A 27,737-nucleotide genomic window follows, 5' to 3' on the forward strand; every position below is an offset into this window, starting at 1 on the left:
CCCGGGAGCCGCGGGGCCCCGGCGTCGGCTCGCCCCCTGCCGGTCGCTCTGCGGAAGGACAGCCGGTCGGCATGGAAACGGGAGACGCCCTCAAACAGCGGTGCCCTCCCCTCCACGCCAGCACTTAATGAGCACCGACTGGGTGCGAAGGACTTAGGACGATGAGGGAGACTCGAGTCCTGCCCTTCAGGGGCCTGGGGGCTGGAGAGGGGAGGCCGAAGGCCGGCGCCGGGGACGGGAGGAGGAAACTGTCCCTATGAGCGCCTCCTAAGGGCCCCAGAGCAGTCAGAACCTCTGCCCTGGCACCTGCTCTGCTGCGTGCACTTACTAAGCACCCACTGTGCTTCCCAGCCTGGGCTTAGCCGGGGGTTTACGTGGATTCACGCATTTAATGCTGTCAGAAAACGAGGTGGGTACTGTTTTTATTCCTGTTGGGAAGCTGAGGCCCAGAGAGGTCAATTAGCCTGCCCAAGCTAGCACAGTTTGCAGGGAGTAGAGGTGGGACTAGAACCCACCGAGTTCAGCGCAAGTCCGGGATTTGTGCTCTTTTTTTTCTTTTTGTTTGGATTGGGTTTGGGGGTTTCTTTCTGTAAGAGACAGGGTCTTGCTCTGTCACCCAGGCTGGACTAGAGTGGCACGACCATAGCTCACTGCAGCCTCTCGAGCTCCTGGGCTCAAGCAATCCTTTTGCCTCGGCCTCTCAAGTAGCTGGGACTACAGGCAGTGCCATCACACCGACTGGTTGTGTTAAATTTTTGAAGAGATGGGGTCTCGCCCCTTGCCCAAGCTGGCCTCAAACTCCTGGTCTCAAGTGATTCCCCCGACCTCAGCCTCCCAAAGAACTGAGATTACAGGCGTGAGCCACCACACCCGGCCTCTGCCTGTCTCTCTCCCTCTCTCCCCCCTCCCCATCCCCCTCTCTTTCTCTCTCTTTCTCTCCCTCTCTCTCCTCTCTCTCTGTCTCACTCTCTCTTGTTCGTTTCCAAGGAGAAACAGCAGGAGTTTGTGTTCTTGCACTGTTGTGTTGCCGTTGTGCAGACCCATCCATCCACCCCTCCATCCATCAACAAGTATTTGTCAAGCACCTACTGTGCGCCAGACACCTACCGTGTACTCAGTACCGTATGTGAGCGGGGCAAAGCTGGGAGGGATGGATCCTGGCTCCGGGCTCCTCCAGGGGCTGCCGCAGTGTCGCGCAAAGACACCAGGTGGCGTCGGCGCCCAGCGACCGCCCGAGGCCCCTCCTGGACCGAGCGCGGTGACCAAAGTCGGGTGCCTTGCAGTACGGCCGCCGCCTCCTCGGCCTCCGCCCCAGGACTGTCGCGGCCCTCGTCCTGGTGAGACAACCTAAACTGACCTCAGACCTTGGCAAGTGTCCCCTGGAGGGGACAGTCGTCCTCAGAGCGGTCAGAGGCCAGACGTGCTTAGCCACGCGCAAGTGCTGAGTGCCCACTGTATGCCTGAGCCCGGGCTCGCCTGGGGTCCACAGCGTGGACAAGTGGAGCGTGTCGCCTGCCCCGTGCGCTCATACCGGGAAGACCCACTCCCAGCAGGCCGCATGCGCTCAAAGCCGGCCCCCAGGTGACCGCCAGGCAGCCATGCAAGACCATAGACGACCAGAGTCAAGTCCATCCATCCCATGGGGACAGGGAGCCCGGATTTTGCCATTTATTAGCTGTGTGGCCTTGGCCAAGTCAAAGTAGCTCTCTGAGTCTCAGTTTCCCCATATGTAGACTGAGGTAGGAGTCTGTTTCAGAGCCAGGCCCCTTGATGGGGTCTGGGATCTAGCCATGGCCAGACCGCTGTCCCCTCTGGAGCACACAGGCCTGGACAAATGGCAGCTGCGGTGTGAGTACTTTGTACACCATGCACATACAATTTTTTTTCTTTTTTTTTTGTTTGTTTGTTTGAGTTGGGTCTCCCTCTGTCACCCCGACTGGAGGGCAGTGGCACACTCACAGTCACCGCAGCCTGGACCTGCTGGGCTTAGGCGATCCTTCCACCTCAGCCTTCCAAATACCTGGAACCACAGCTGCGTGCCACCAAGCCCAGCTAATTTTTTTGGATTTATTGTAGAGATGAGGTCTTGGCACGTTGCCAAAGCTGGTCTCGAACCCGTGGGCTCAGGCAGTCCTCTTGCCTCAGCCTCCCGAAGTGCTGGGATTACAGGCTTGAGCCACTGCACCCAGTTGTTTTCCCTCTTTCGAGTCGGGGTCTCACTCTGTCACCCAGGCTGGAGTGCAGTGGCACCATCACAGCCTGGACCTCCTGGGCTCAGGCGATCCTCCCGCCTCAGCCTCCTGAGGAGCTGGAACTACAGGTGCACACCACCACGCCCAGCTGAATTTTTAATATTTTGTAGAGATGAGGTCTTGCTACGTTGCCCAGGCTGGTCTTGAACTTCCGGGCTCAAGTGATCCTCCTGTCTTGGCTTCCAAAGTGCTGGGATTATAGGTGTGAGCCACCATGCCTGGCCTACATACAATATTTTGTTTTTATTTATTTATTGTGAGGTGGGGTCTGACTGTGTTGCCCAGACTGGTCTCGAACTCCTGGTTCCAAGTAATCCTCCTGCCTCAGTCTCCCAAGTAGCTGGGATTACAGATGTGTACTGAGCACATTCCCAGCTCGTTTGCCCCTTATGGTCCATGCTCCACGAGGCCGTCCATGGGTTCTTGGAAACCCACATCAGATGACAGCCCTGGTGCTCTCCCCACTCAGAGTCAAGGCCAAGGCATTCCCCACGACCCATAAGGCACTTCACGATCTGCCCTGTCTCCTCTCCCCTACTCTCCCCCTCACTCACTGGGCCAGGCGCACCAGCCTCCTCAGGCCCCTCGTTTCTTCCTTGGGGCCTTTGCACGTGCAGTTCCTGCTGTTGGAACTCCCTTCCCCCCAAAATCAATATGGTTCCTCCCTTTCATTCGGATTTCTGTTCAAACGTCACGCCTCAGCGAGGCCCTGTCCCAGACACTGACTACCCGACGACCCGGTTCTTTGGGGGCACATTTCGCTAGAGGACAGGAGTGCGTTGAAATGTCCCCTTCTTAGCTGTCTGTGTCCCCACACAGCAGACACACCCCTGGCCTGTCACCCTAGAGGCCACCTTCTTGTGAGCCAGATGGGCAGGAGGCCTCCTGGAGGTGGTGGCATTTGGGCTGGGCCTGGAAGGAGAGAAGTGGCCGGTCGGGGGAGAAAGCGAGGAAAGGTCTCCCTGGCAGAGGGAACAGACAGTGCAAAGGCCTGGTGGCGGGTTCAACCTCCAAAGCCTGCCGAAGGCACCCTGCCCGTGCTGGTGGGTCCCAGGCCACACACGCTGCTGGCTGAGAGCCCTCAAGCTGTCTGGAAGTCGTGTGTGGACAGGACAGGAGCTGGGCGAGATCCAGCCTGTGGCAAGGGCAGCGCCTGGGAAGCTTGCGCGGCCATAGGACACAGAGCCCTGGCTCTAAATCTGCCTGCCCCTGCCAGCTGAGCGACTTGGCCACGGCATGCTGACACCTTTCTGAGTCTCGGTTTCCTCATCTCTAAAAGGGGTGAAAAATAGAACCAGCCTGGCCGGGCGCGGTGGCTCACACCTGTCATCCCAGCACTTTGGGAGGCGGAGGCAAGAGGATTGCCTGAGCCCAGGGGTTCAAGACCAGCCTGGGCAACATGGCGAGGCCTCGCCTCCACAATAAATCAAAGAAGTTACCCGGGTGTGGTGGCACGCACCTGTAGTTTCAGCTACTGGGAAGGCTCGGGAGGCAGGATAGCCTGAGCCCAGTGAGGCTGCCGTGGCCATGAGTATGTGCCACTGCACTGCAGCCTGGGCAACAGAGTGGGGGTCTGACTTAAAAAAATAAAATGTTTTAACATGAGATACAACATACTTTCATCTAATAAACTGCAATTCAAGTTTTAAATAGATTTAAATATGAGCTATAAAGTGAAGCTGGCTGGGCGCGGTGGCTCAAGCCTGTAATCCCAGCACTTTGGGAGGCCAAGGCAAGAGGATTGCCTGAGCCCAGGGGTTCGAGACCAGCCTGGGCAACGTGGCCAGACCTCGTCTCTACAATAAATCAAAGAAGTTACCCGGGTGTGGTGGTACGCACCTGTAGTTCCAGCTACTTGGAAGGCTGAAGCAGAAGGATCGCCTGAGTCTAGCAGGTCAAGGCTGCGGTGGCTGTGAGCATGCTATTGCACTCCAGCCGGGGCGACAGAGTGAAACTACAACTCAAAACAAACAAAAAAGTCGGGCTCGGTGGCTCAGTCTGTAATCCCCTGCCTTTGGGACGCTGAGGTGAGTGGATTGCCTGAACCCGCGGGTTCGAGACCCGCCTGGGCAGCGAGACCTCATCTCTACAATAAATCACAAAATCAGCCAGGCGTGGTAGCACGTGCCTGTAATTCCGGCTACTCGGAAGGCGGAGGCGGAAGGATAGCCGGAGCCCAGCAGGTCGAGGCTGCGGTGGCTGGGAGCGGCCACTGCAATCCTGTCTGGGTGACAGAGTGAGACTCCAACTCAAAAACAAAAAACAAAAAAAAAAGAAACCGGCCACTCCAAGTTGGCCTTGTCTTACCCAACCACACAGCCTGGATACCTCAGGGGTCTTAGACGTGGTTCTAGTAAAACCAAACCTGATGTTCGTGGAGCATTGTTTATTGTGCATCTACTGCGTGCTCGGAAGAGCCGAGAACCTGAGATGACTTCACAGTTCAGACGGGGTCCAGGGAGCAGAGGTGCCACAGGTGGCTTGCATGGCTGGAGTAAAGAAGGGGGCTGGGGGTGCGGTCTCATGGAGGTGGGCAGGCCAGACCCATAGGCCCTGCTGGGGAGAGGACAGGACTGTCTTCTAGTGCCATGGGAACCTCTGGAGGTCGTGGCTTGATCTTGGCTGCGTTTTACCGCGCTGACTCAAGCCTGTAATCCCAGAACTTTGGGAGGCTGAGGTGGGAGGATGTCTTGAGCCTAGGAGTGTGAGACCAGCCGGGCGACATAGCGAGACCTCGTCTCTACAAAAAAAATTTTAAAACGAGCTGGGTGTGGTGGTGTGTGCCTGTAGTCCCAGCTACTCGGGAGGCTGAGGTGGGAGGATCTTTTGAGCCAAGAAGGCTGAGGCTACAGTGAGCCGCGATCATGCTACCACACTCCACCCTGGGCCACAGGGTGAAACCCTGACTCAGAACAATAACAAATAAATAAATAAATAAATACATCCCCCATCACAGAACTTGGGCATTATGATCGTGTCCATTTCACAGATGGGGAAACAGGCTCCACAAGTTGAATGATGTGCCTAAGGTCACACAGCTGCGAAGAGACAGAGTCAGGATTCCAGCAACCTGACTCTGGGACCTGCAGGGCCGGAGAGGCCTAAAAGATGCCAGCTGGACCCAGCACAGGCCCCAACCTCCAAGCCCTGCCCTGCGACCAGGTGACCTGGGTGTTGGCAGGCATGAAGGACCTCCACCGTGGGGCAGTGGGGAGCATGGCCAGGCCCTGCCAGCGGGCTCTGCTGGGTCACTAGACTGGGCTCTGGCAGCTGGGGGCCACCCCAGGGTTTGTCCCTGGCGCCCTGCCCAGCAGCGGCCAAGCCCCTCCACACCCTCTCTCCCCCCCAGGTGGTTCCAGCCACTGCCTCGTGGTCTGGAGGCCCCACAGAAGCCCCAGCAGCCAGCTGCCACCAGGTCTGCCCTCTACCCTTTGCTGTGTGGTCTCAGGCGAACCCCCTCCTCTTTCTGGGCCTGCAGTGCACCTGCTGTCTGGCCCAAGCCCCAGGCCACAGGGCCTCTCCCTTTGTACTGGGTGGGGTGCGGGCCAGTTGCTGATACTGGGTCCAGACCCGAGAACAGAATGGCGGGACAGATAACTGCAGGCAATGGGGAATCCTAAGGACACCCCGGAATCCCGCGGATGAAGCAGAAGCCAAGGCTCTCTCACCGGAACCCCAGAGACTCAGGCCCCACTTAGAAGACAGGACCCAAGAACAAGGTGATTCCTACAGCAGAACTCGGCTTCTATAAGCAAGACGGATGGATGGCTAGATAGATGGATGGATGAAAGGAAGTCCTTGGTTAAGGTCCCCAAGCCAAGAAACGGCAGGACCAGGATCAAATGCAAGTGCAGGTCACTCCAGAGCCCCTGTGACTGGGTCTGCAAGTCCCTCAGACACTAAAGCTCTCATTCCTCCCAAAAAAGTGCAGCATTCCGGACCAAGCCTTGAGGGTAGCCCAGGCATGACTGTGAACCTCAGAGCAAGGTGGATCTGGTGGGCCTGGTGACCTCCTTGGGGACCGCCCAGGACAGCCACACACTGAAGTTGTCGGCCATCAGAATCGCCTCTGTGCTGGAGCCTGTGTGCCATGGTGACCCATCCCAGCCAGGACAGGCCATCGCAACACACGAGTCGTCGGGGGCCCGTGTGGCCCATTTTAGAGATGCAAGAACTGAGGCCCAGAATGTCCCCGTAACTTGCCCACAGTCCCAAGGGGAGGGGGCACGTGACTGGTGACATCGGAGCCCGGTGGCCTCTCTTGGTCTGGCTGCTTCTCCCTCTCCTGGGACCTCCCGCATGGACCCTCTCCTGGCCCTCAGCCTCTCTCAGCACACACCCACTGTCCAGGCCTCCCACAGACCCGTCTCTGGGGAGGTTTGTGCAGACTCCCGGGCCCACTTCCACACCGCCACCCCCTCCTCGGTGTCCCCGACCAGGCCTCACTGGATTATGACCTGAGAATATGGCCTGGAAAACTTCTCTCGTGACCTCCACGATTCTCCTCGCAAGCTCTGAGTAGACCAGCATTCCCCCTGAACCTGTTTCCTCATCAGTAAAGTCTGCAAATCCACAACGGCCGAGAGCTTCTAGGCCACACTGGCTGGGGGCTTGCCATGACGCCACCTCCGCCTGGTGGACATCCTGTCTTTGCTTATGCTGTGTGCACATCTGGGAGGCTTTGGGCGCACTGGCATCATGGGGCAGGACCAGAGGCACCTCCCTACACCCTGAGCCATGCTTGACGCTGTGGTGACCCCAGAACACCCCAGGCCTCACGGGCAGCTCCCGATGCAGTCTGCAACGCGAGCTCCCCGCTCACTGGTGCCCTCGAGGCCACCGTCCATGCTGTGAGCAGCCCCTTAGAGGCACGCACGCTGCACAGCCATTCCTGGCTACCATCACCTGGCTGCCGGCAGGAAGCTTCCCAGGAAACGTCCTGCCCCAACTCCCTCAGCTCTCTGCTCTCATCAGACATGGGACCCACGGATGCACAACAGTGCGTGGCCCCGTGCATAGGAATGAGGGCCCCGGTTTGGGGGATGACTGGGGGTAGGGAGGTGGGAGTGGGGTGTGAACTCCAGAAGGAACAGGGCCCAGAAAGGTGGTCTCTGACGGGGCCCCACTTTGTGTGGCTGTAGAGGAATCCCCGACTGTAATTTACACAGAAACTGACACAGTGATGGATTGCACAGAAGAGGCGACAGGGCAGGTCACTGCAGGCTGTACCGGAAGCAGATGCCGGCGTCAGCTCCTGGCGAGGACTCCGGGGGCTTCCGCTCATGGCGGGAGGCAAAGGCGGCTGTGTCACAGGCGAGATGGGGCAAGAGGGGTGCCAGGTTCTTCTACACCAGCTCTCGTGTGAACGCACAGGTACCCGCGGGGAGGGCACCAAGCCGGTCATGAGGGATCAGCCCCCATGGCCCAAACACAAGGCCCCGCCTCCAAGACGGCGTTCCCATGCCAACATGGATCTGGAGGGACGGGCATCCCAGCCGCATCTCACTTCCTCAGCCAGCATGCTAGGGCCCGGGACGTCATTCCGTTCTCTGGCACTCTGTTTCCTAAGCAGTCAGACGGAGAGAAATTAGGTCAGAACAGGACAGCCGTATTTTTCTAAGAGTGACTGAAAAACAAAGAAATTGGGACAGGCGCATTTCATTCTTTTATTCATGCAACAAACCTTTTAGCAGCATCTGTTGTGACATGCGGCTCTGGATGGTAGGGAGAACGGAGATTCCTGCCCTCAGGTTTACGGTTTCAAGGCAGAAGACAGATAATATGCCAGTGAAGCCTGGGCACAGTGGCTCATGCCTGTCATCTCAGCACTTTGGGGACCAAGTTGGGAGGATCACTTGAGCTCAGGAGTTTGAGACCAGCCTGGGCAACATAGTAAGACTTCATCCCTCCAAAAAAAAATTTTTTTTTAAATAGCTGGGCATGGTGGTGCCCTCCCTGCAAGTATAGGGCAAGTGCTTGCATTATGTGTTCACGTGAGAGCTAGTTTAAAGGAGCCTGGCACCTCTCTTGCCCCGTCTCGCCTGTCACGGCCCCTTTTGCCTTCTGCCACGAGTGGAAGCCCCCCGAGGCCTTGCCAGGAGCTTATGCCAGGAGCTGTAGTCCCAGCTCTTTGAGAGGCTCTCTTGAGTCCAGCAGTTGGACGCCGCAGTGAGTTATATTAATGCCACTACAACAGAGTGAGACCCAACTCAATAAGTAAACAGGCCAGGCACAGTGGCTCACACCTGTCATCCCAGCACTTTGGGAGAGGATTGCCTGAGCCCAGGGGTTTGAGACCAGTCTGGGCAACTTGATGAGACTTCGTCTCTACAATAAATCAAAAAATTAGCAGGGCGTGGTGGTACGTGCCTGTGGTTCTAGTTACTTGGAAGGCTGAGGCGGAAGGATCGCCGGAGCCCAGCCTGGGCAACAGAGTGAGACTCCGACTCAATAAACAAACAAACCAGTGAACAAATAAATAAGTAGGTTCACTTGGTGGCAAGCGGCATGGAGAAATATTGTACCAAAGCTTAACCGGGAGGGCGGAATGCTTCTGACTGGGATCTGGGGAAGCCATCCCTGCAGGAGATAGCATCTGTAGTCAAATGTGTTCTCCTAGCAGGGGGAAGGGGGAGGGAAGCCCCGGAATCCACGTCCTCAGTGTCAGCTTTATTTATTTATTTTTTTGAGTCGGAGTCTCACTCTGTCGCCCAGGCTGGAGTGCAGTGGCACGCTCTTGGCCACCGCGGCCTCGGCCTGCTGGGCTCATGCGATCCTTCCACCTCGGCCTTTCAAGAAGCTGGAACTACAGGCACACGCTACCACACCCGGCTAATTTTTTGATTTATTGTAGCGATGAGGTCTCACCAAGTTGCCCAGGCTGGTCTTGAACCTGCGAGCTCAGGCAATCCACTCGCCTCGGCCTCCCAAAGTGCTGGGAATGTCGACTTGCGACCCTACGTAAGAAGTGCCAGCTCAAATACAAGATTGAACCTCCAGGACTTTGAACTCAGTAGGCAAGGCGCCAGCTAGCTTTTCCTTGAGAGGGCCAGCTGGTACATATGTGAGATGCTGGGGGTTGTGATATTATATATTATGGATATTACAAATTTCACCTGTGTCTTCTGGCTCATAACACCCACAGCCTGTGTGAGAGCCTTTCGTTATGTCCTTGGAACACGTGAGGCCTCAGAGAATAGTGCCTCTCTCGTGCCCTGCTTTCCTCCCCATGGCAGGAGTCAAGTCTTCCCCCGCCTTTCTGATCGTGGGTTGTAAGAGCCTCACTTCGGAAGGGGTCCTGTCCCCAACCCAGAGGAAGGAAGAAACACTGCACAGAGAGGCCAAAAAGAGCCTGAGCTGACAGGCCTTGCCGGGCTCCCCCCTCAGCCTTTAGTGTTGGATCACGCCCTTCTGTGCCACCACGTTTCTGCATGGCGGTCAGCCACGCCAGTCCGTGACGTCTCCATCAAAGACTCAAGAGGACAGGGCTCCAGGAGTTTCTGGATCGTGGAACACGAGGAGGCTGATAGGAAGGTGAACTCCTCTACATGCCAACTTCCATGGGAACAGGGGCACCTATGCTTGGGACCCTTCCAGGCCTCACCGATGCATCTTTTTTTTTTCTTTTGAGTCGAGTATTACTCTGTCACCCAGGCTGGAGTGTAGTGGCATGTTCGTGGCTCACAGCAGCCTTGACCTGCTGGTCTCAGGCAATCTTTCTGCCTCAGCCTCTCTAGGAGCTGGGACTATAGGCCCAAACCACCACGCCCAGCTAATTGGTTAAATTTTTTGTAGAAATGAGGTCTTGCTGTGTTGCCCAGCCTGGTCTCGAACTCCTGGGCTCAAGTGGTCCTCCCACCTTGGACTCCGAAAGCTGGGATGACAGGCATGAGCCACCATGCCTGCCCCGTGTATCTCTTCATCTGGCTGTTTGTCTTTTAAAATACCCTTTTTAATAAGCCGGTAAATGTCAGTTTGCTTACCCTGAGTTCTGTGAGCCACTCTGGCAAGTTAATCAAACTCTAAGGGAGGAGGGGTTTGGAGGAACCCCAGTTTGAAGCTGGTTGCAGTCCTGAAGTCTGGACTTGCAACCAGTGGGAAGGAGGGGGCAGTCTTGGGGACTGAGCTGTCAACCTGTGAGGTCCGCGGTCATCTTCAGGTAGACAGTGCCAGCGTTGAATTGGGGGACACCCCCTGGCACCTAATGCCTGGGGTCTGGGGAAAACCCCCCAACATATTTGATCACAGAAGTCTCCCGTGCTGATCACTGTGGTGTGAGAGCAGAGGAAGCGGCCCTTGTCGCTACTCAACTACTCAGCTCTGCCATCGTAGCTGAAGCTGCCCCAGACAGGAGGTAAACAGTAGGCGTGGCTACGTTCCAGTAAGATTTTCAAAAACAGCAGCTGGCCGGCCTTAGTGTGCCAATCCCGAGTCAGGCTAGAACTCAACTGTGAATAGTGCTGGAGGATCACAGAACCAGAAGGGAACCCAGCGGGGGAAAAATGCAACAGGGCGTCCTGGCTAGTTCATGGCCTGTAACTCACAGGAGCGCGTCACGGGGAGGGAAGCATGACTGCTCAGTGAGAGAAAAGCCACCAGACAAGCCGGGCTCTGTCAATGCAGGGGAAAAGGAAGTGGCAGATGACAGAGGGCAGGGAACGGTGAGCCTGCTGGGTAAAGGACGTGCCACAGGAAGGACGCGCCCATTGCAATCCCGTCTTGCACGTTCTTTGATCCTGGGACACGCACGGTCCAGGAGTGGTAGCCGAAAGTTCAGGGTAAGGGGGATGCCCTGGTTTTGTGTCTGTCATTCTGTCTGAACAGATGAACAGAAGTGAAACAGTTCAGAACTGAGAGGGAGCCCGGCTTGGTGGCTCAGCCTGTAATCCTGCGCTTTGGGTGGCTGAGGTGAGTGGATTGCCTGAGCCCGCGAGTTCAAGATCTGCCTGGGCAACTTGGTGAGACCTCATCTCTACAATAAATTTAAAAATTAGCTGGACGTGGTAGCACGTGCCTGTAGTGGTTCCAGCTACTTGGAAGGCTGAGGTGGAAGATCGCCAGAGCCCAGCAGGTCGAGGCTGCGAACGGCCACTGCACTCCAGTCTGGGCGATGGAGTGAGACTCCAACTCAAAAAACAAAAAGAACTGAGAGGGACCGTAGGGAGTCTTAACCACACCCTGTCACTCCCTAACATCATATAAATGCTAGGGCTTTTTTTTTTTTGAGTCAGAGTCTCACTCTGTTGCCCAATGGTACAATCACAACTCACTGAAGCCTGGACCCCCTGGGCTCAGGTGATCTTTCCGCCTCAACCTCCTGGGTATAGCTGGGACTTCAGGCACATGCCACAACGCCTGGTTAAATTTTTGTTTTTATTTTTTTGTCAAAATGAGGTCTTGCTACGTTGCCCAGGTTGGTCTCGAACGCCCAAGTACAAGCAATCCCCTCACCTCGGCCTCCCAAAGTGCTGGAATTACAGGCATGAGCTGCCGCACCCACCCTAAGCATTGATTTTGCTGGTCTTGTCTTTTCTCCCAACTAGGGTGGGGGACAAGGGCTCTGTTTTGCTCCCTGTTCGATCCCCAGTGCCTAGTCCAGGACTCAGCATAGTATCGGACCTTGGATACTGGACAGGTGTTCAAAAATTGGCAGAGTAAGTGACAGAATGAACATCCTGCATTCGATATTCAACAGCATGAGGGAAGATTATGAATGTAGAAAGAGCCAGACACCCCCAGATGGAATCCCACTTGGGGCTGGGTGTCCTGGGTAACCTACCATTTCTCCGATCCTGTTTTCTTGTTTGGAGAAGGGAGATCATAATACCGTCCACAGAAGGTCACTATGAAGAGTAAATGAAGTAACATCTGCGAGTCACCAAGCACAAGGCTGGACACGCAATAGCTGATCAGTCGATGGAAGCTTTTCCATCATGGCTTCACTACATAGCACCGTGTATAGATTCTAAGGTACTCTTACCACTAAGGCAAGCCTTAGCTGGGTGCAGTGGCTCACGCCTGTAATTTCAGCACTTTGGGAGGTGGAAGTGAGAGGATTGCCTGAGTCTAGGAGTTCGAGTCCAGCCTAGGCAACTTGGCGAGACCTCATCTCTATAATAAATCAAATTAGCCAGGCGTGGTGGCATGGTGGCATGCGCCTGCAGTTCCAGCTACTTGGAAGGCTGAGGTGGAAGGGTCACCTGAGCCCAGCCCAGCAGGTTGAGGCTGCAGTGGCTGTGAGTGTGCCACTGTACTCCGGCCTGAGTGACAGAGTAAGACTCCTACTCAAAAGAAAAGGAAAAAAAAAAAGCAAGCAAGCCTTGTTTTTAAAAAAAATTAAAAATTTGTTATTTATTTATTTATTTTGGTAGAGACAGAGGTCTTGCTATGTTGCCAGTCTGGTCTCGAACTCCTGAACTCAAACAACGAAACAATGCACCAATCTTGGCCTCCCAAAGTTCTGGGATGACAGGTGTGAGCCACCGCACCTGGCTACAGTCTTGTTCTTAAGACCAACCCCCAGATCAGTAACTAGGAGTCAAGGCAGCTGGCTTCGCTGGGGGTAAGGCCACTGACATTTCTACTGAAAGAATCATCTCAATGGAACCAAATACAAAATAATGCCATAAAATAGGAACAACTGGCATGCCTATCACTGGAGGAATTTTTCGTTTTTCCACTTTTTTGGGTTGTAAATCTACTACTACACGGCTGGAATGAACAGCTCAAGTTTCTAGAGGTAAGATTTAACATCGTAAAGATACCAAGTCCTCCCCAATTATTAATTCAGTGCAATGTCAACCGTCATCCTAAACAGGTTTTTAAATATAACTTGCTAAAATAAATATCACCAGATGGGGAAAATATATAAAAACAGCCAAGGAAATTTTGATAATAAGCAGTAGTGGGGTTTTGTAAGTGTGTTCACTCTGACAATTCAAAGAGCTGTTCACTTAAGATGTATGGACTTGGCCGGGCTCGGTAGCTCAGTCTGTAATCCCAGCGCTTGGGAGGCTGAGGTGAGTGGATTGCCTGAGTCCGCGGGTTCGAGACCCGCCCGGGCAACTTGTGAGATCCCAACTCTACAATAAATCAAAAATTAGCCGGGCATGGTAGTGCGCACCTGTAGTTCCAGTTACTCGGAAGGCTGAGGCAGAAGGATCGCCAGAGCCCAGCAGGTCGAGGCTGCGGTGACCGGGAGCGTGCCACTGTACTCCAGTCTGGGTGACAGTGAGACTCCAACTCAAAAAAAAAGATGTATGAACTTTTCTGGATGTATACTACACTTTCATAAAAACTTACAAAGTTTGGAGGAGAACCTAGAAAATGAGAGGAAAACTCGTGTTAGAAAACATCCTATTGGTAACTATTTGTAACGAAAACGGTGAGGCATAACAAGACAACAGCCCACGGAAGAGAGAATCTTGCTACAGAGTGTAATTTGTGAACAACAAAGGCTATAAAAAGCACATATGTAAAAGAGCGGGGGTCAGTGAGGCAGCCTAGAGGCTCAGCTGCAGGCGGTGACCTCAGGCGAGTTGTGGCTTCTGCACCGAGGGCAACAGCTGCGTTGCATTCCCAGAAGCCATTTGCCAATGTCCGGCGACATTTGTGGTTGGCACCTAGAGGGCAGATGCCTGAGGTGCTGCTAAACAGCCTGCAGTGTGCACAGTGGCCCGCCTGGTCTAGGCAGCACCAAGGCGGGTGCAGGGTCGAGGCTTGCAGGTTGGCACAAACCCTGGCACTCAACAAGTGCTCAAGAAATGGGAACTACTATTTTTCGGACTGGACCTCCTGCAAACGTAAAAGGTTTGAGAGTGGGGAGGAAGTGACTGCACCAAGAACCAGTCCTGCTGAATCCCCATCTGGCAACGGGCAGGAAGGGAGCCTTGACTTTCTGAGCTGCAGCACTGGCCTTCATGGGGTGCCTGGGCCCGGCAATGAGACAGCCTGTTAAGAGCTCGTAAATCCTCCCATTTGGTTTTTGTCTTTTAAAAAAATCTCACCTCCTATAATCCCAGCATTTTGGGATGCTGAGGTGAAAGGATTGCCTGAGTTCATGGGTTTGAGACCAGCCTGGGCAACATGGCGAAACTTCATCTCTACTATAAATCAAAAAATTGCTGGGTGCAGTGGTTCAAGCCTGTAATCCCAGCACTTTAGGAGGCCGAGGCAAGAGGATTGCCTGAGACCGCGGGTTCGAGACCAGCCTAGGCAATCTGATGAGACCTCATCTCTAAAATAAGTGAAAAAATTAGCCAGAAGTGGTAGGGCGCGTCTGTAGTTCCGGCTACTTGGAAGGCTGAGGTGGAAAGATCACCGGAGCCCAGCAGGTCGAGGCTGCGGTGGCCATGAGCGTGTCACTGCACTTCAGCCTGGGCAACGGAGTGAGACTTTGACTGGAAAAAAAAAAAAAATCTCATCCCTTGCTGGTTCAGGAACACTCCCATGGGATCATTCCTCATCCCTTGTATATACTTGGCTATCTTTCCACATAGATACTCCTTATGGTTCAAAAGCACTAAGGCTGGGCACGGTGGCTCGTGCCTGTAATCCCAGCACTCTGGGAGGCTGAGATGGGAGGACTGCTTGCGTCCAAGAGTTCAAGACCACCCTGGACAACACAGTGAGACCTTGTCTCTACAAAAAAAAAAAAAAATTAGCCGAGCATGGTGGTGCACACCTGTAGTCCCAGCTACTCTGGAGGTCGAGGTTGTGGTGAGCCGCGGTCCTGCCATTGCAATCCAGCCTGGGCGACTCACACTCATACTCTCAAGCTTCTTTGGTTGCAAAGTCCAAGCCCAAGGCCCCCTGAGCCACCATGTTTCTGCTGGCCCAGTCTTCCCTTTCACCCCACTCAGGACATTCAAGAGAGGCCCATACTCACCGCTGCTTCACTTCCTCCTCCCGACCACATCAGGGTGGCTTCCGGCCCACCAGGTCAACAAAGTGGCTCCTGACAGCCACTGGCATCCTCTGGTCGCCAAACCGTGGCTTTCCCTCTTCCTCTTGGCTCTCTCTGCTGCCTTCGGCCTGATCCCTTCCCTCTCGATCCCCCCCGGCCTCCCTGCCTCCTGGTCTCCCACTGCGTCTGCCTGTTTGTCCCCTTCTCAACCAGGGAGTTCTTGGAGGCCGGCCAAGGCTGCTACCTTCTCTGTGTGCTTCCTGTTCTCAGTCCCAGGCATTCCCAGACACTCTGGGGTGTCCACTCGCCTCCCACACCCAAGGCTCCCAAAACCACCTGTGGCCCCAACCTGCCTTCAAGGCTCTGCCCTGGGATAGGTACAGTGGCCTACTGGCCGCCTGTGCTTGGTTGTCTCAAAACCCTGACCGCACGGGCACAAGTGACCTCCCACCATCCCCTTAAGCCTGGCCTGGCCCTAAGGCACATCTCAGGTAATGACCTTGCCTTGCCCTCCACGCATCATAGAGAGGGAGACCCCCCCTCCCAACAGCCTGGCCAAATCCTGGGCATGCCCTCGGTATCCCCTTCTCTGTTCAGCCGGCACCCACCTCACCCCTGCCCTGCCCCTCCTCAATCCCGCCTCCACCACCTCCTCCCTGCAGCCCAAGTCCTCTTTTTTTTTTTTTTTTTTTTGAGTTGGAATCTCACTCTGTTGCCTAGACTGGAGTGCAGTGGCCGCTCCCGGCCACCGCAGCCTCGACCTGCTGGGCTCCGGCGATCCTTCTGCCTCAGCCTTCCGAGTAGCCGGAATTACAGGCATGCGCTACCACGCCCGGCTGATTTTTTTATTTATTGTAAAGATGAGGTCTTGCTGCCCAGGCGGGTCTCGAACCCACAGGCTCAGGCAATCCACTCACCTCGGCCTCCCAAAGCGTGGGATTACAGGCTGAGCCACGAGCCCGGCTACAAACCCTCTTAAATGGCAATCCAAACCAAATCACCTCACGCACAGCCCTACCTGCTGAAAACACTCGTACCCATGGTTCTGAGGATGAACTGCACATGCCTCACCTCGGCCTTCAAAGCCCTGCACTCACAGCCCTGTTTCTGTGCCCGGCAGTCCCCATGGGCCCTTGCCTTCTGCTCTAACCAACCAGCTCCCTCCCTGCCCCAGGCTCCTGTCCCCCCTAGCTCCACTCCCCCTTCCCCACGCCCAGCAGGAATGCTCACCCCCACCTCCCCCACTCACCACCTCCTTCAGAGACTGTGGTTAACGCTTTAACTCCCACACCCTAGTGTGTCACCAAGTTTAATGAGGCCACTGATCCTGCCTTACTTTGCGTAGCCTTATGTCCCTAGCACCTGGGCACAGAACTTGATGCCCTACTGACATATACTGTGAGTGGTAAACGTTCAGTGCACAGAAGCTATGCAAACCCTGGACCAGTCCCAGAGAACCTTCTAGAACCAAACTCCATCAAGCCTCATCGCCCCTCTCCCCCACCCAAATGTCTTCTTCGACTTCACTGGTGTCACCCGGATGAGTGATTCCTGAAAGAAGCCCAAGTGTGGGGTGCCTGGCAGCACAGTGGGGGTTGCGCCCCTGCCTCACAGGTGCTCTGTGCGCACTGCTCAGGGACACCCTGAGGTCAGCCGAGCTGCTTGAAGCTGATCTCCTGTGGGAAAAAAAATCCCCCTAGAAGCCAAATTGTCCTAGACAAACGACCACCAAGGTTTGGTTCTTGAATATGTATTTTTTACTGAAAAAATCATTCATAAATTAACATACAAAAATGTACAAACACATGAGTAAATAATGTAATGACAAAGGACTATTTTTGTGAAAAGTGTTTTTAAAACATTTTTAGATTTCAGTGCAAAAATGTACCCCTGGCACCTCTTAAAACATAAGAGCAAGCTTAAAACACATAGTGATGGAAATAAGCCAGCTACGTTCAATGCCATCGCCACTGGTGAGTGGATACAGTCACTCCATGTGGCCGCTGCCCAGCCACTGACGTCTGTGGACCTCAGACACGGTCCCTACTATGTCAAAACGAGCATTTTTTCCAACTACCCCCTCTTCCGGGGGAAAAAAAAAGCACGAAAGGGGAAACTTCCCCGCACATGGCAATCAAAGACAAGACGGACTTAAGGGGCCACCATTGGCAGCCTTGAAGAATTTCAGCTGCCAATACACGCACAAGGTCACACTTGGTTCTTACTGTTCTTTTTTGGAACATGAGAATTTCACGCTGTTAGCAGCACCTGGGCCTGGCTGTGTGTCTTCATGACATTTCCCACATGACACCTGGGACTTGGTGGCTGCGTGACTGCCCACGCACGCTAAGAGATTCCACACTAATAACACAAGCAGATGTGACCGCAGGAGAACTAAGAGACCCTGATCAAGCAGTGAGGAGACCTTTCCTTCTGTTCTCCAACCAGCAGCTTCTGTTGCAGGTCAGGCGTCAGCCTTTTGCCAGCAGTCAGTGCTGGATGGCAATTCTGCTGATGTACAGCTTCAAACCGGATCAGCCTACGGTCCTCAATCGAGAAGGAGTCCGTCATGGCAAATCCTTCCAAAGCAACATCATAGTGCTGTCACACTGAAAGCAACTAACGGCCTTCAGGGACAAAAAGGAGAAACAAGAAGGGCAAGCAGGGCCATGGGTGGCCCCAAGGCCTGGGTTGAGGGAGGGGGGACTCTTTATTGCTATATGCGCCATAAACCAAGTGAACTCCTCCGTGTAATGTTCCCTCATGAAGGTATTTTAAAGCATGATATGCTTAGAATTCTTATAAAACATTCACTCCAACTTACCAGCATGTTCAAGGGCAGATGCCTGCTCTCTCATACCAGCTGATAAGAGCTTTGCAATGCGATCTATTCTCTAAACACCACTCTATCCTCAAAAGAAAAAAAAAAACACAAAAACAAGGCCTGGCCAATCACTCCCACAGTCTGTGGGGATCATATGTCCATGGAACCATCACATGCAACAAAAAAGCCCCACCCACACTTATACACACCCCTCCACCCATGTAAACCATGAAAATTAAGGAAGTTGAAGGCAAACAAGGCAATTAAAAAAAATATGAAGTACCCTCCACAAAGTACTTCTAATCACAATATATAAATATGTTCTGTGGAAAAGAAGGGACAAAACGCATTTTCCAGAATTCTGTGAAGCTGGCAGGGACTATGAGCTGAAGGCTTTGGTTCAGGGAAGCACAGAGAGGCACACGTTCAGATGCCATTGAGAGCAGGACCTCAGAGGGCAGGTGCTGCCAGCAGCATGCTTGGCCTCACCCGCTGGGGCTGCATTAGGCTAACATCAGAGCCATGACCTGGTCTTTCTTGGATCCAGCTGACCATGACATGCGTGTCACCGATCCCTGGCTGACTATCCCTGATTCAATTCTCATTAGTTCTACATACTCATGAATGATGTCGACAAAGAATTATTCCAGAAACCGAAAGGGAAGCAGAGGAATCACTGAAGCCAGCTGGTAATTCAGGCACATCTTTCAGAAACTGTGGCTAAGTTCCACAGGAAAACAAAAGGGGAATAGGATCCCCACATAACACCCACCCTCTCTCCACAAAGATGAAAAGACCAAAATCAAGTCCAGAGAGCTGGGCTGTGCACAGCAAGCTCCCGGGAGGGCCTGCTTTCAGCAGGGAAGATGGGCATGAGCGCTTGTGGCCAGCGGAAGAAGCAAACCCAGAGCAGAGTCGAGAGCAAGACCCGTGGAAGGGGAGAGGGGCGGAAGCCAGCTACTTTTGTGACATACTCTAGATCCACTCCCTTCCCAAAGTGACAGCAATCTGGGAGATGATATCCGTCAACTGCGTTTGTCAATCAGATATGTGATCTAATGTATAAATCCTCGGTTTGAATTGCAGCCAGCTATAAAATTAAATTTAAAAAAGGCATTTTACATGGCTTATTTACAATTATACTTCTTCAAGAAGTGATTGTTATATATTTATGTCTATTTATCTTTCCCAAGCCCTCCCCTCCACCCTCAATCCCCACCCAAAGCAGGTAATTTTTTAAAAAAACGAACCCAAGGAGAACACCAAAGACAGAGAAGGATGGCGTGTGGAGTTTTGCTTGCTCTTCCTGGGACGCAGCTGCCCTGTGGGGGTTTGCCTCTTTTCTCTGAAGGCCAAGAGGTTCCAAGGGTCATTTGTAGGGACAGGTTCCACAGCAGGACTGTGGCAGGTGACAATTCTTCATGGGTTCTGGAGACTGTGGCTAAGATAGGACGTGGGAGTAGCAGACAGGGGACAGCAGCAGGACAGATGTCTGTCTTGAGAAAACAAAAAGCCAATGCTGGCGAGGGGTCCCCAAGCTGGCTCCCTCGGTCCCAGCGTGGGTACGGTGAAGGCGTTGTGCGTGTGCAGTCACATTTTTTCCTTGAACCCTGTGATCCTTCATGGGACACTGGATTTCTATACTCTCCCCTGCAGACCCCACCACATCTCATTCAACGGCCTTCTCGGTGGCGGTGGCTGGAGCCAGTGGACATGCCCTCTCCTCAGTACTCGCTCACCTGAGCCAGCTCGGGCGTTAGGTTGACAGTTATGTTTTTATACAAGGCGTCATACGTGATGTTTGCAAAGTAGTTCAGGTTGTTGAGGCCATCCAGGCCTTGCCGTTCTTTCGACTTCCTCAGCAGAGCGTACCTGTTTAGGCAGAGGGCAAAGAGGTGCTCTGAGTGAGGACCCCAGGCCAGTTGGAGGACAGAGCAGGGCAGCCTCAGGAGAGGACACGGCCCAGGGCAGCCCCTCAGCAGCACGAGCAGACACAGCAGCCACTCTACCACTCCAGCTGGACGCTGCTGCTGTTATTAGAAACACCTCCTATTTCATGCCAGGTTACTTACTATTTAACTTAATGACCCCCCCCCACCTCATCCCTGAAAGCAAATGAGGAAACCAAGGCTTAATAATGTGACATGACTTGCCCAAGGTCACAGAGAGGGGGAGGTGGGAAGTAAGATATGAAACAAGCTGGGCATGGTAGCACACACCTATACTCCCAGGTACTCAGGAGGCTAAGGTGGGAGGCTTGCCTGAGCCCAGGAGGTCAAGGCAGTAATAAACTGTGATTGTGCCACTGCACTCCAGCCTAGGTGAGAGTGAGACTTCGATTCAAAAAAAAAAAAAAAGAAGGGGGGGGAAGTGCCATTAAATACACTGTATAATAAAATAAAACCCTTAAAAAAACAGAACAGATGAGAAAGTTCATAGTTTGTATTCAGTACCCTTTTACTCCCATGAAAACAGAGTTTAGGCAATTAGACTTGGTTGTCTAGAGAACACAAATTCACAAAGACAAAAAAAACACAAAACAAAACAGAAAAGAGGGTAATTCAGTAATTGCCGCCACACAGAGCTCAAGAATACCTGTTCAGAGCTGAGACTTGCAGAAGGGTGCCACTGAATGTCAGATCAGCACAAGTTCCACACAGACCTTTACCCAAGCAGAATGTTCTCTAAGTCCTTAAAGGCTACAGAGGAGATTGCAATGCTTAAGAAGTGGAACGAGAAAGATCCTTAAAAGATCTTTCTTTGAAATTTTCACTGGTGTTCTGATTTCACCCCCAAATGTTTGTTTCCACGTTAAATGAGAGTATAAGTAGCACCTGCCCAACAGCTGCCAGAACAGGACGGGGTGGGGGGACAGCCGAAGGCTGGAGAGCATGCAGAATACAGGGGACACTTGCAGGAGGGATGGGTGAACCACACCGACCTTCCAAGAAACTGGACTTCTCCACGGTGGTGGTGAGGGATGGACTTGTACTTGCCCGTGTCCCCCTCGGGCCGGCTCACAGAGTAGCCTGCATTCTGTACTCTGTCAAGACCAAGAGAACAGACTTTTAGACTCGCTGGTAACACCCAGGAGGGGCCGAAGCCCAGGAGACACAAGACAAGCTTACCCTGGCAAAAGTGCACAGCAAAGGTTTTCTTGCTCACCTCTGTTTACCTAACTCACTGGGTTGTGTTTTAACTCAGTTTTTATATAAGTAGAGAAAAGTGTAGAAAAAATCGCTTGTTAAAATGGCTAATTCCAGGAAACGAAAGAGCATGGTGATGGGAATTAAGCTTGGTTTATACACTTCTGTGTCATCTAAACTTTTATCAGTAAAGAATTCATTGTAATTAACAACCAATATACACATTTGTTTTAAAAGCCAAGCTAGAAAGATACAATCCCGCGCCTTTGGGAGGCTGAGGTGAGTGGACTGCCTGAGCCCGCGGATTCGAGACCCGCCTGGGCAGCGAGATCTCATCTCTACAATAAATCAAAAAATCAGCAGGGCATGGTAGCACGTGCCTGTAATTCCGGCTACTCGGAAGGCTGAGGCGGAAGGATCACCGGAGCCCAGCAGGTCGAGGCTGTGGTGGCCGGGAGTGGCCGCTGCACTCCAGTCTGGGCGACCGAGTGAGACTCCAACTCAAAAAATAAAAATAAAAATAAAAAATAAAAAAATAGAAAGATACAAGGTGGCGATTTCTTGACATCTGCTCCTTATTAGGTTATTATTTACTCACTCTGTAAGATACTACTTTACACCACTCACACACAGGACTGTTCCCACACATCTGGACAATACAAGCCCTGTAGGATGGCATGGATGCAACTGTGCACACACAGCACTAATTCCCCACTCCTCGGTGTAGAAAGGTTCAAGGAAACAGGCACTTAGGTAAAACCTAAGGGCAGGAGGGAGGCACTTAGTTATGATATCTCTTGAGAGCCTTATTTGCATCCACTAAAGTACAGCATTAAACAAGAAGGCTCAAAATGGCTATATCCACTTCCAGGACTTTTTCCTAAGTAGGAATAAAAAATAGGTAAAAGAACATCTACTATGCCACAATCCTGATGGTATGAAAACTGACAAGGTTCTAAATATACCCCAGGGAACAGTTACATAAATTACAACACATCTATAGAATGGAATGAAATGGAGCCATGTGATATCCTGCTTGCAAGGCATAATTAATGTTGATATAGCAAAAGCAGTTGATATAGCAAGAGCAGTTGCACTTGGCAAGAGCTGCTCACATGTCAGACTCTACAGAAGAGCCTCGTACACATGATCTCACCTGATCCTCACAGTCCTGAGATCTGTCCCATCACTACTACTTTAAAAAAACTGATGCAGGGATATAAAATTATTTTTCACTTTATAAAGACAGAATAAATCAATGAAATAGTAACATATCATTTCTGAGTTTTCAAAGTGTATTTTACAATGAGCATATTATTATAAGAAAAATTGCTAACTATTTACTTTTGCATGTCAGTGGAGAAAAAAAGATGGGACATAACAACACAAAGTGTTCCTGATCCTAAATCAGGGAAAGTGAGGACCAGTTGGAGACCTAAACTTCACCTGCATGTAGATTATTTATGTACCTAACTACTAGGCGCAGTGGCTCAAGCGCCTGTAATCTCAGCACTTTGGGAGGCTGAGGCGAGAGGATTGCCTGAGTCCAGGAGTTTTGAGACCAGCCTGGGCAACTTGGCGAGACCTCACCTCTACAATAAAATCAAAAAATTAGCAGGGCATGGTAGCGTGCATCTGTAGTTCCAGCTACTTGGAAGGCTGAGGCAGAAGGATCGCCTGAGTCCAGCAAGTCGAGGTGTGGTGGCCGTGAGCATGCTGCTGCACTCTAACCTGGGTGACAGAGTGAGACTCTGACTCACAAAAAAAAAGGGAAAAAAATGAAAATAGCTGCTTAGATGAAACGTAGAGTTTAAAATCCAATGAGAGAGCCAGGCTCGGTGGCTCAGCCTGTAATCCCAGCACTTTGGGATGCGAAGGCAAGTGGATTGCCTGAACCCATGGGTTCGAGACCAGCTCAGGCAACTTGGCGAGACCTTGTCTCTAAAATAAATAAATAAATAAATAAATAAACAAACAAACAGCCGGGTGTAGTAGTGCGTGCCTATAGTTCCGGCTACTTGGAAGACTAAGGTAGAAGGATCACCGGAGCCCAGCAGGTCGACACTGGAGTGGCCATGAGCATGCCACTGCACTCTAGCCTGCACGACAGAGTGAGACTCCAACTTAAAAAAAAATCCAATGAGAGAAAACACTTTGTGAAGCTCACACCTATGATCCAGGCACTTTAGGAGGCTGAGGAGGGAGAATTGCTTGAAGTGAGGAGTTCAAGACCAGCATAGGCAACAGAGAGAGAGCTCTGCAATAGAAAAATTAGCCAAGTGTGGTGGTGAGTGCCTGTAGTGCCAGCTACTTGAGAGGCTGACACAGGAGGATCACTTGTGCCCAGGAGCTAGAGTCTGCAGTAAGCCATGCTCACGCCACTGCACTCCAGTTTAGGCAACAGAGTGAAACCTTGATTCAAAATAACAAATAAAAATAAAAATTGTGTGGGGCTGCTCTATCCAATACAGTGGTCAAAAACCACATGTGGCTACTAATGGCTAAAATGTGGCTACTAAGAAGTAATTTATGCTATTAGTGTAAAATACACGCTGGATTTCAAAGATTTAATAAGAAAAAATGAATGTGAAATATCTCACTAATGCTTTATATTGGTTACATGTTAAAACATCATGTTTACTATGTTATATATTTAATGCAATATAATATTAAAATTATTAAAATCAGTTTCAAAAATGTGGCTATTAGAACACTTTAAATTACACATATGGCTGGCATTATGTTCCTCTTGGACACAACGGTCTGTAGTCTAAAGCAGCATTTCTAGAAAACACCAAAAGAGGGGGTAATACCTGTTCCAGAGGTCGTCATCCTCTCCACCCCAACCCCAGAAAGCATTAGGAAAGCCATTGATTTTCCGAAACTGCTCCACTGTTAAGCCGCTCACTCCGCCAAAGAACTCAGCATATGGAAGCCTAGGAGGAGACGCAGAGCATCAGCCATCTGTGCACCTCAGGGTGGCGTTTTCCTGGAACAGGCCATCTTTCTGTGGCCCTGACCAGAATCATGGGAATTTGTTTCTCATGTTGGCATGTATGAGCCTGAGTAACAAAATTAATTTTCCCTAATTGATCACTAATCACAGCTTTATGAGATATAACAAATACACATACAACGTACCCATTTGAAAGTGTGCAATTCAATGGCTTTTAGTATATTCACTGAGTTGGGCAACCATGACCAAAATCAGTATTAGAACATTCACTGAACCCCTAAAAATCTTGTACCCATTAGCAGTCATCTCCCACAACAATTTCTCCTGCCAAGTCCCTCAGTCCTAAGCAACCACTCACCTGTGTTCCAGAGGGATTTGCCCGTTCTGGACATTTCAGATAAAAGGAACTATATAATGTATATTATATAATATAACTTTAGTACTGGCACCTTTAACTAAGTGTTTTCAAAGTCCACCCGTGTTTTGGCACACAACAGGACTTCATTCCTGTTGACTACCAAGTAGTATTCCAACTGTATGAATAGACCACATTTGGATCATCTATTTGATCAGTTGACGGACATCTGGGTTGCAGCTAATCAGATTTTGTCATCTTTGCATCTCTCACCATCCTTTTGGATTTAACCTCTTTTTATTAAGAGGAAATGATACTCACAGATACATATATTTATCCAATTTAGTTGCAAAATGCCTTGGCATCTGGCCACATCCGTAATAGTTGCGATCACTTTCTGGTATGTGATCCACATCATGAAAAATCAGACAGTCCCAATCCAAGTCCTTCATTGCTTCTTGAAAACCAACGTTGAAAAGCATGGCTCGATTAAAGGGGTGGGTACCAACCTGAAAGAAACAGAATTTTATTTTTAAACGAATGTGCTACCTTTGCCCTGCCTAAAGAAAAATTTATCAAAATTGACTGAAAAAGATCACTGGGCTATAACAAGGAGGTCCGGCACCACATCACAACTCGCTCATAATATGGCCTAGAAGTCAAATGACCTCTGACCCTGATTTAATAAAAGTGATGGTAAACCCAAGTTCCTCTCTGCCAAAACTACTGAAGGCAGAATTCAACCAGAGAACAGCATTTAGAAGAGCTCCCAGCTCCATAAAGGTAGGAGAGAATAACAGTATCATTTACCCTTTTGACCACTCGTCATACTGAATAACCTGTTAACTGTCCTATTTCATAAACCATGTATAGTATGAAGAGAGATTTGTTTTGCCTATTTGGAAGTTACAACTAAGACAGCAGACATAGATCACACCAGGGACTCAGACCTATGATCAAAGAAGTCATTGGCTCATGAAGAGACCAGTTCACATCGGCTACAGTCTAATCAGTCTAAATGCATTGCCTTGCTAGTGCCAAAATGCTCAGCTTGGGATAGGCACAGAGCGTGCCTGCCCCTGGTGGCACGGTGGTACTCAGACCTTTTCTTCACTGTGGTATAAGGCAAGCCACACAAGGACCAATTAGGGAAACACCGGAAATGAGGCCCTAGGGAGTGCTTGCAGAGAAGGGGGGAGGCGACGCAAAAGGACTTCACACTGAGAACCAAGGTACTCAGGGTAATCCATAAACCGCCTATCACCCACAGTGCCTGTAGTTCAAGGGCTACATGCTTTAAAAATGCCGACAAAAGCCACGTCAGTGATGGAAATGTGTGAATTAGGCCAGGAAGAGAGAAACGACAGCAGGATAGTCGTGCTCTGTCTAAAGGCAAACGGAAAATATTATATAGGACCAAAAACAAAAGATATATAGACTGAATTATGACATGAGTGTCCAGTCTGTGACCTCTATAGTTGGTTCAATCCCATTACTTTTAAGATTAAAACGAAACCCAACCCTGAGACTTTAGAGAAGTTGCAAATGTCCCAGGCCAGGTGGTTAATAGCAGATACAGGACAAGCAGCAAGGTTTCCTGACTCCAAGGCCCGTACTCTGTGCTGGACCCTGACACAGTTATCTCTAGGGGAACTTCCTGGGTATAGAGCCTGAAGACATCACCAGAACTGGGCACTGGCAAAACCTCCATACAAGAGGACTTTGTTCAAGAGCAAACAGATCCCCCAGACTCAAGTGTGCCTGGTATTGGACAACGAGCATTGGAAACTACGAGCACACAACTGCCCTCTGCTCCCTTTCCACCTCAGGGCAACTCAAGCCTAATGTTTCAGTTTTACTGGCTCTCCACACCTGAGATGGGCTGGCTTACAGCATTCTTAACTGCTGTCTCAGAAGAGAAAGAGGAAAGAAAAAGAGGATGGCTCACTTGTTCAACCACGTAGAATGCAAACTGCAGCCGCTGGCGCTGCAGCATGGGAATGAGGTGTCTGAGAAGGACAGGGAGGTGTTCGTGGCGGTTCCGGAAGGGGATGAGGATCGCCACCTGGAGGGGATCGCAGCAAAAGAAGTCACCAGTTAGTGCCCTCAACTTTCGTGTCACAGAAGGACAGCCCTGCGAAACCAACCCACAGGAGTTCTGAGAGGCTAGATGCCTTGGCCTCGGCTTCCTCTAAATAAAGACCTGTGTTGGTGAGTCAGCCCCTAGAACTAAACGGTCTTACTCTCACAGGTGCCATACTTAGTAGCAGGACACAGCAGGCCTGCTGCAGGAATTCATTCTAGACACAAGCCAGAGGAAACATGCATTCTAAGCTGAGACACAAATACATCCACAAATACACAATTAAAATGAGTTTCACACACAGTTCTTTCTTTACAATATGAATGAACTTATATATATAGCTTAAATGCTGGTCATTAAACTGATTGGGCATTGATCTGTTTCAGATGTGCCCTGATCACAGTAGAGTCACCAGCACCTAACATGGCTGGCACCGAAGAAGCTCTTTAATGAATACTTGATGGACTTGAGTTGGTGTCTTAAGCTTGATTCACACTACTGATGTCTCCTGACTAGAGTCATGCAAACAAACACTAAGCAAATCTCAGTGCCAAGCTAGATACTCTTGCTTTTTATTCCACTTATCGTATAGATGGAGAAAGGCATGACTTTGTGGCAATGGCCTCTGTAAACGTGTCAGTGGACACCTAGCAGTCCCCGACCCCTTGCTTTGCTAATATTCCTGTTAGGAAGACCAAGGCTCTCAGTCATCAGAATCATGTAAATTTCCATGGCTACAAAAGAGTTCTTGGGAAAACCAATCCTTGCAAAATATTTCTATCAAATGCAAACATTTTGCATGGGTGGCAGGGCGAAAATTTTAAAATGTCATGGTTAGCCAATCCCATTGTGACTTGGGCTGACAGCAAACACCAGGTGGGCTTCTCAGGACTTGGGGTCTGACTCCACACTCTACCTTCCATCGAGGCATGCAATCAGAAGGTTTCCAGTGACCACCAAGCTTGATGGCTGGGTCTTTGGAGAAGATTTCATGAATGTAATCCATTCCGATTTCACTCATGTTGATGTCTATTGGGCCCTCTGAACAGAGAGAGGAAAAAAGGATTAAAGGGCCAGAAATCGATAGAGGCTTTCCTCTATGTCCAGGATTTTATTCTCTGGGGCTTCTTCAGCTGACTGTTTTTATTTTTTATTTTATTTTATTTTGAGTTGGAATCTCACTCTGTCACCCAGACTGGAGTGCAGTGGCACGCTCC

The 27,737-nt window shown here is 51.1% G+C and overlaps 1 protein-coding gene across 1 annotated transcript in view; it reads right to left on the bottom strand.

The window, feature by feature from the left end:
* Positions 1 to 18,311: 18,311 nt before the first annotated feature.
* B4GALT5 (beta-1,4-galactosyltransferase 5) overlaps positions 18,312 to 27,737 on the bottom strand; it is a 26,089-nt gene continuing 16,663 nt past the window's right edge. Inside the window, exons 3-8 of the mRNA XM_021714403.1 lie at positions 27,437 to 27,561; positions 26,386 to 26,502; positions 24,759 to 24,946; positions 23,940 to 24,062; positions 20,922 to 21,023; positions 18,312 to 19,852 (exon numbers count right to left, since the gene is read on the bottom strand). Of these exons, the coding sequence (XP_021570078.1) occupies positions 19,705 to 19,852; positions 20,922 to 21,023; positions 23,940 to 24,062; positions 24,759 to 24,946; positions 26,386 to 26,502; positions 27,437 to 27,561 (803 nt within the window). The 3' untranslated portion in view covers positions 18,312 to 19,704. The remainder of the gene's footprint in view (positions 19,853 to 20,921; positions 21,024 to 23,939; positions 24,063 to 24,758; positions 24,947 to 26,385; positions 26,503 to 27,436; positions 27,562 to 27,737) is intronic.

Source organism: Carlito syrichta, unplaced genomic scaffold, assembly GCF_000164805.1.
Source record: "Carlito syrichta isolate Samal-C Ts95f unplaced genomic scaffold, Tarsius_syrichta-2.0.1 Scaffold305642, whole genome shotgun sequence".
NCBI classification, from domain to species: domain Eukaryota; kingdom Metazoa; phylum Chordata; class Mammalia; order Primates; family Tarsiidae; genus Carlito; species Carlito syrichta.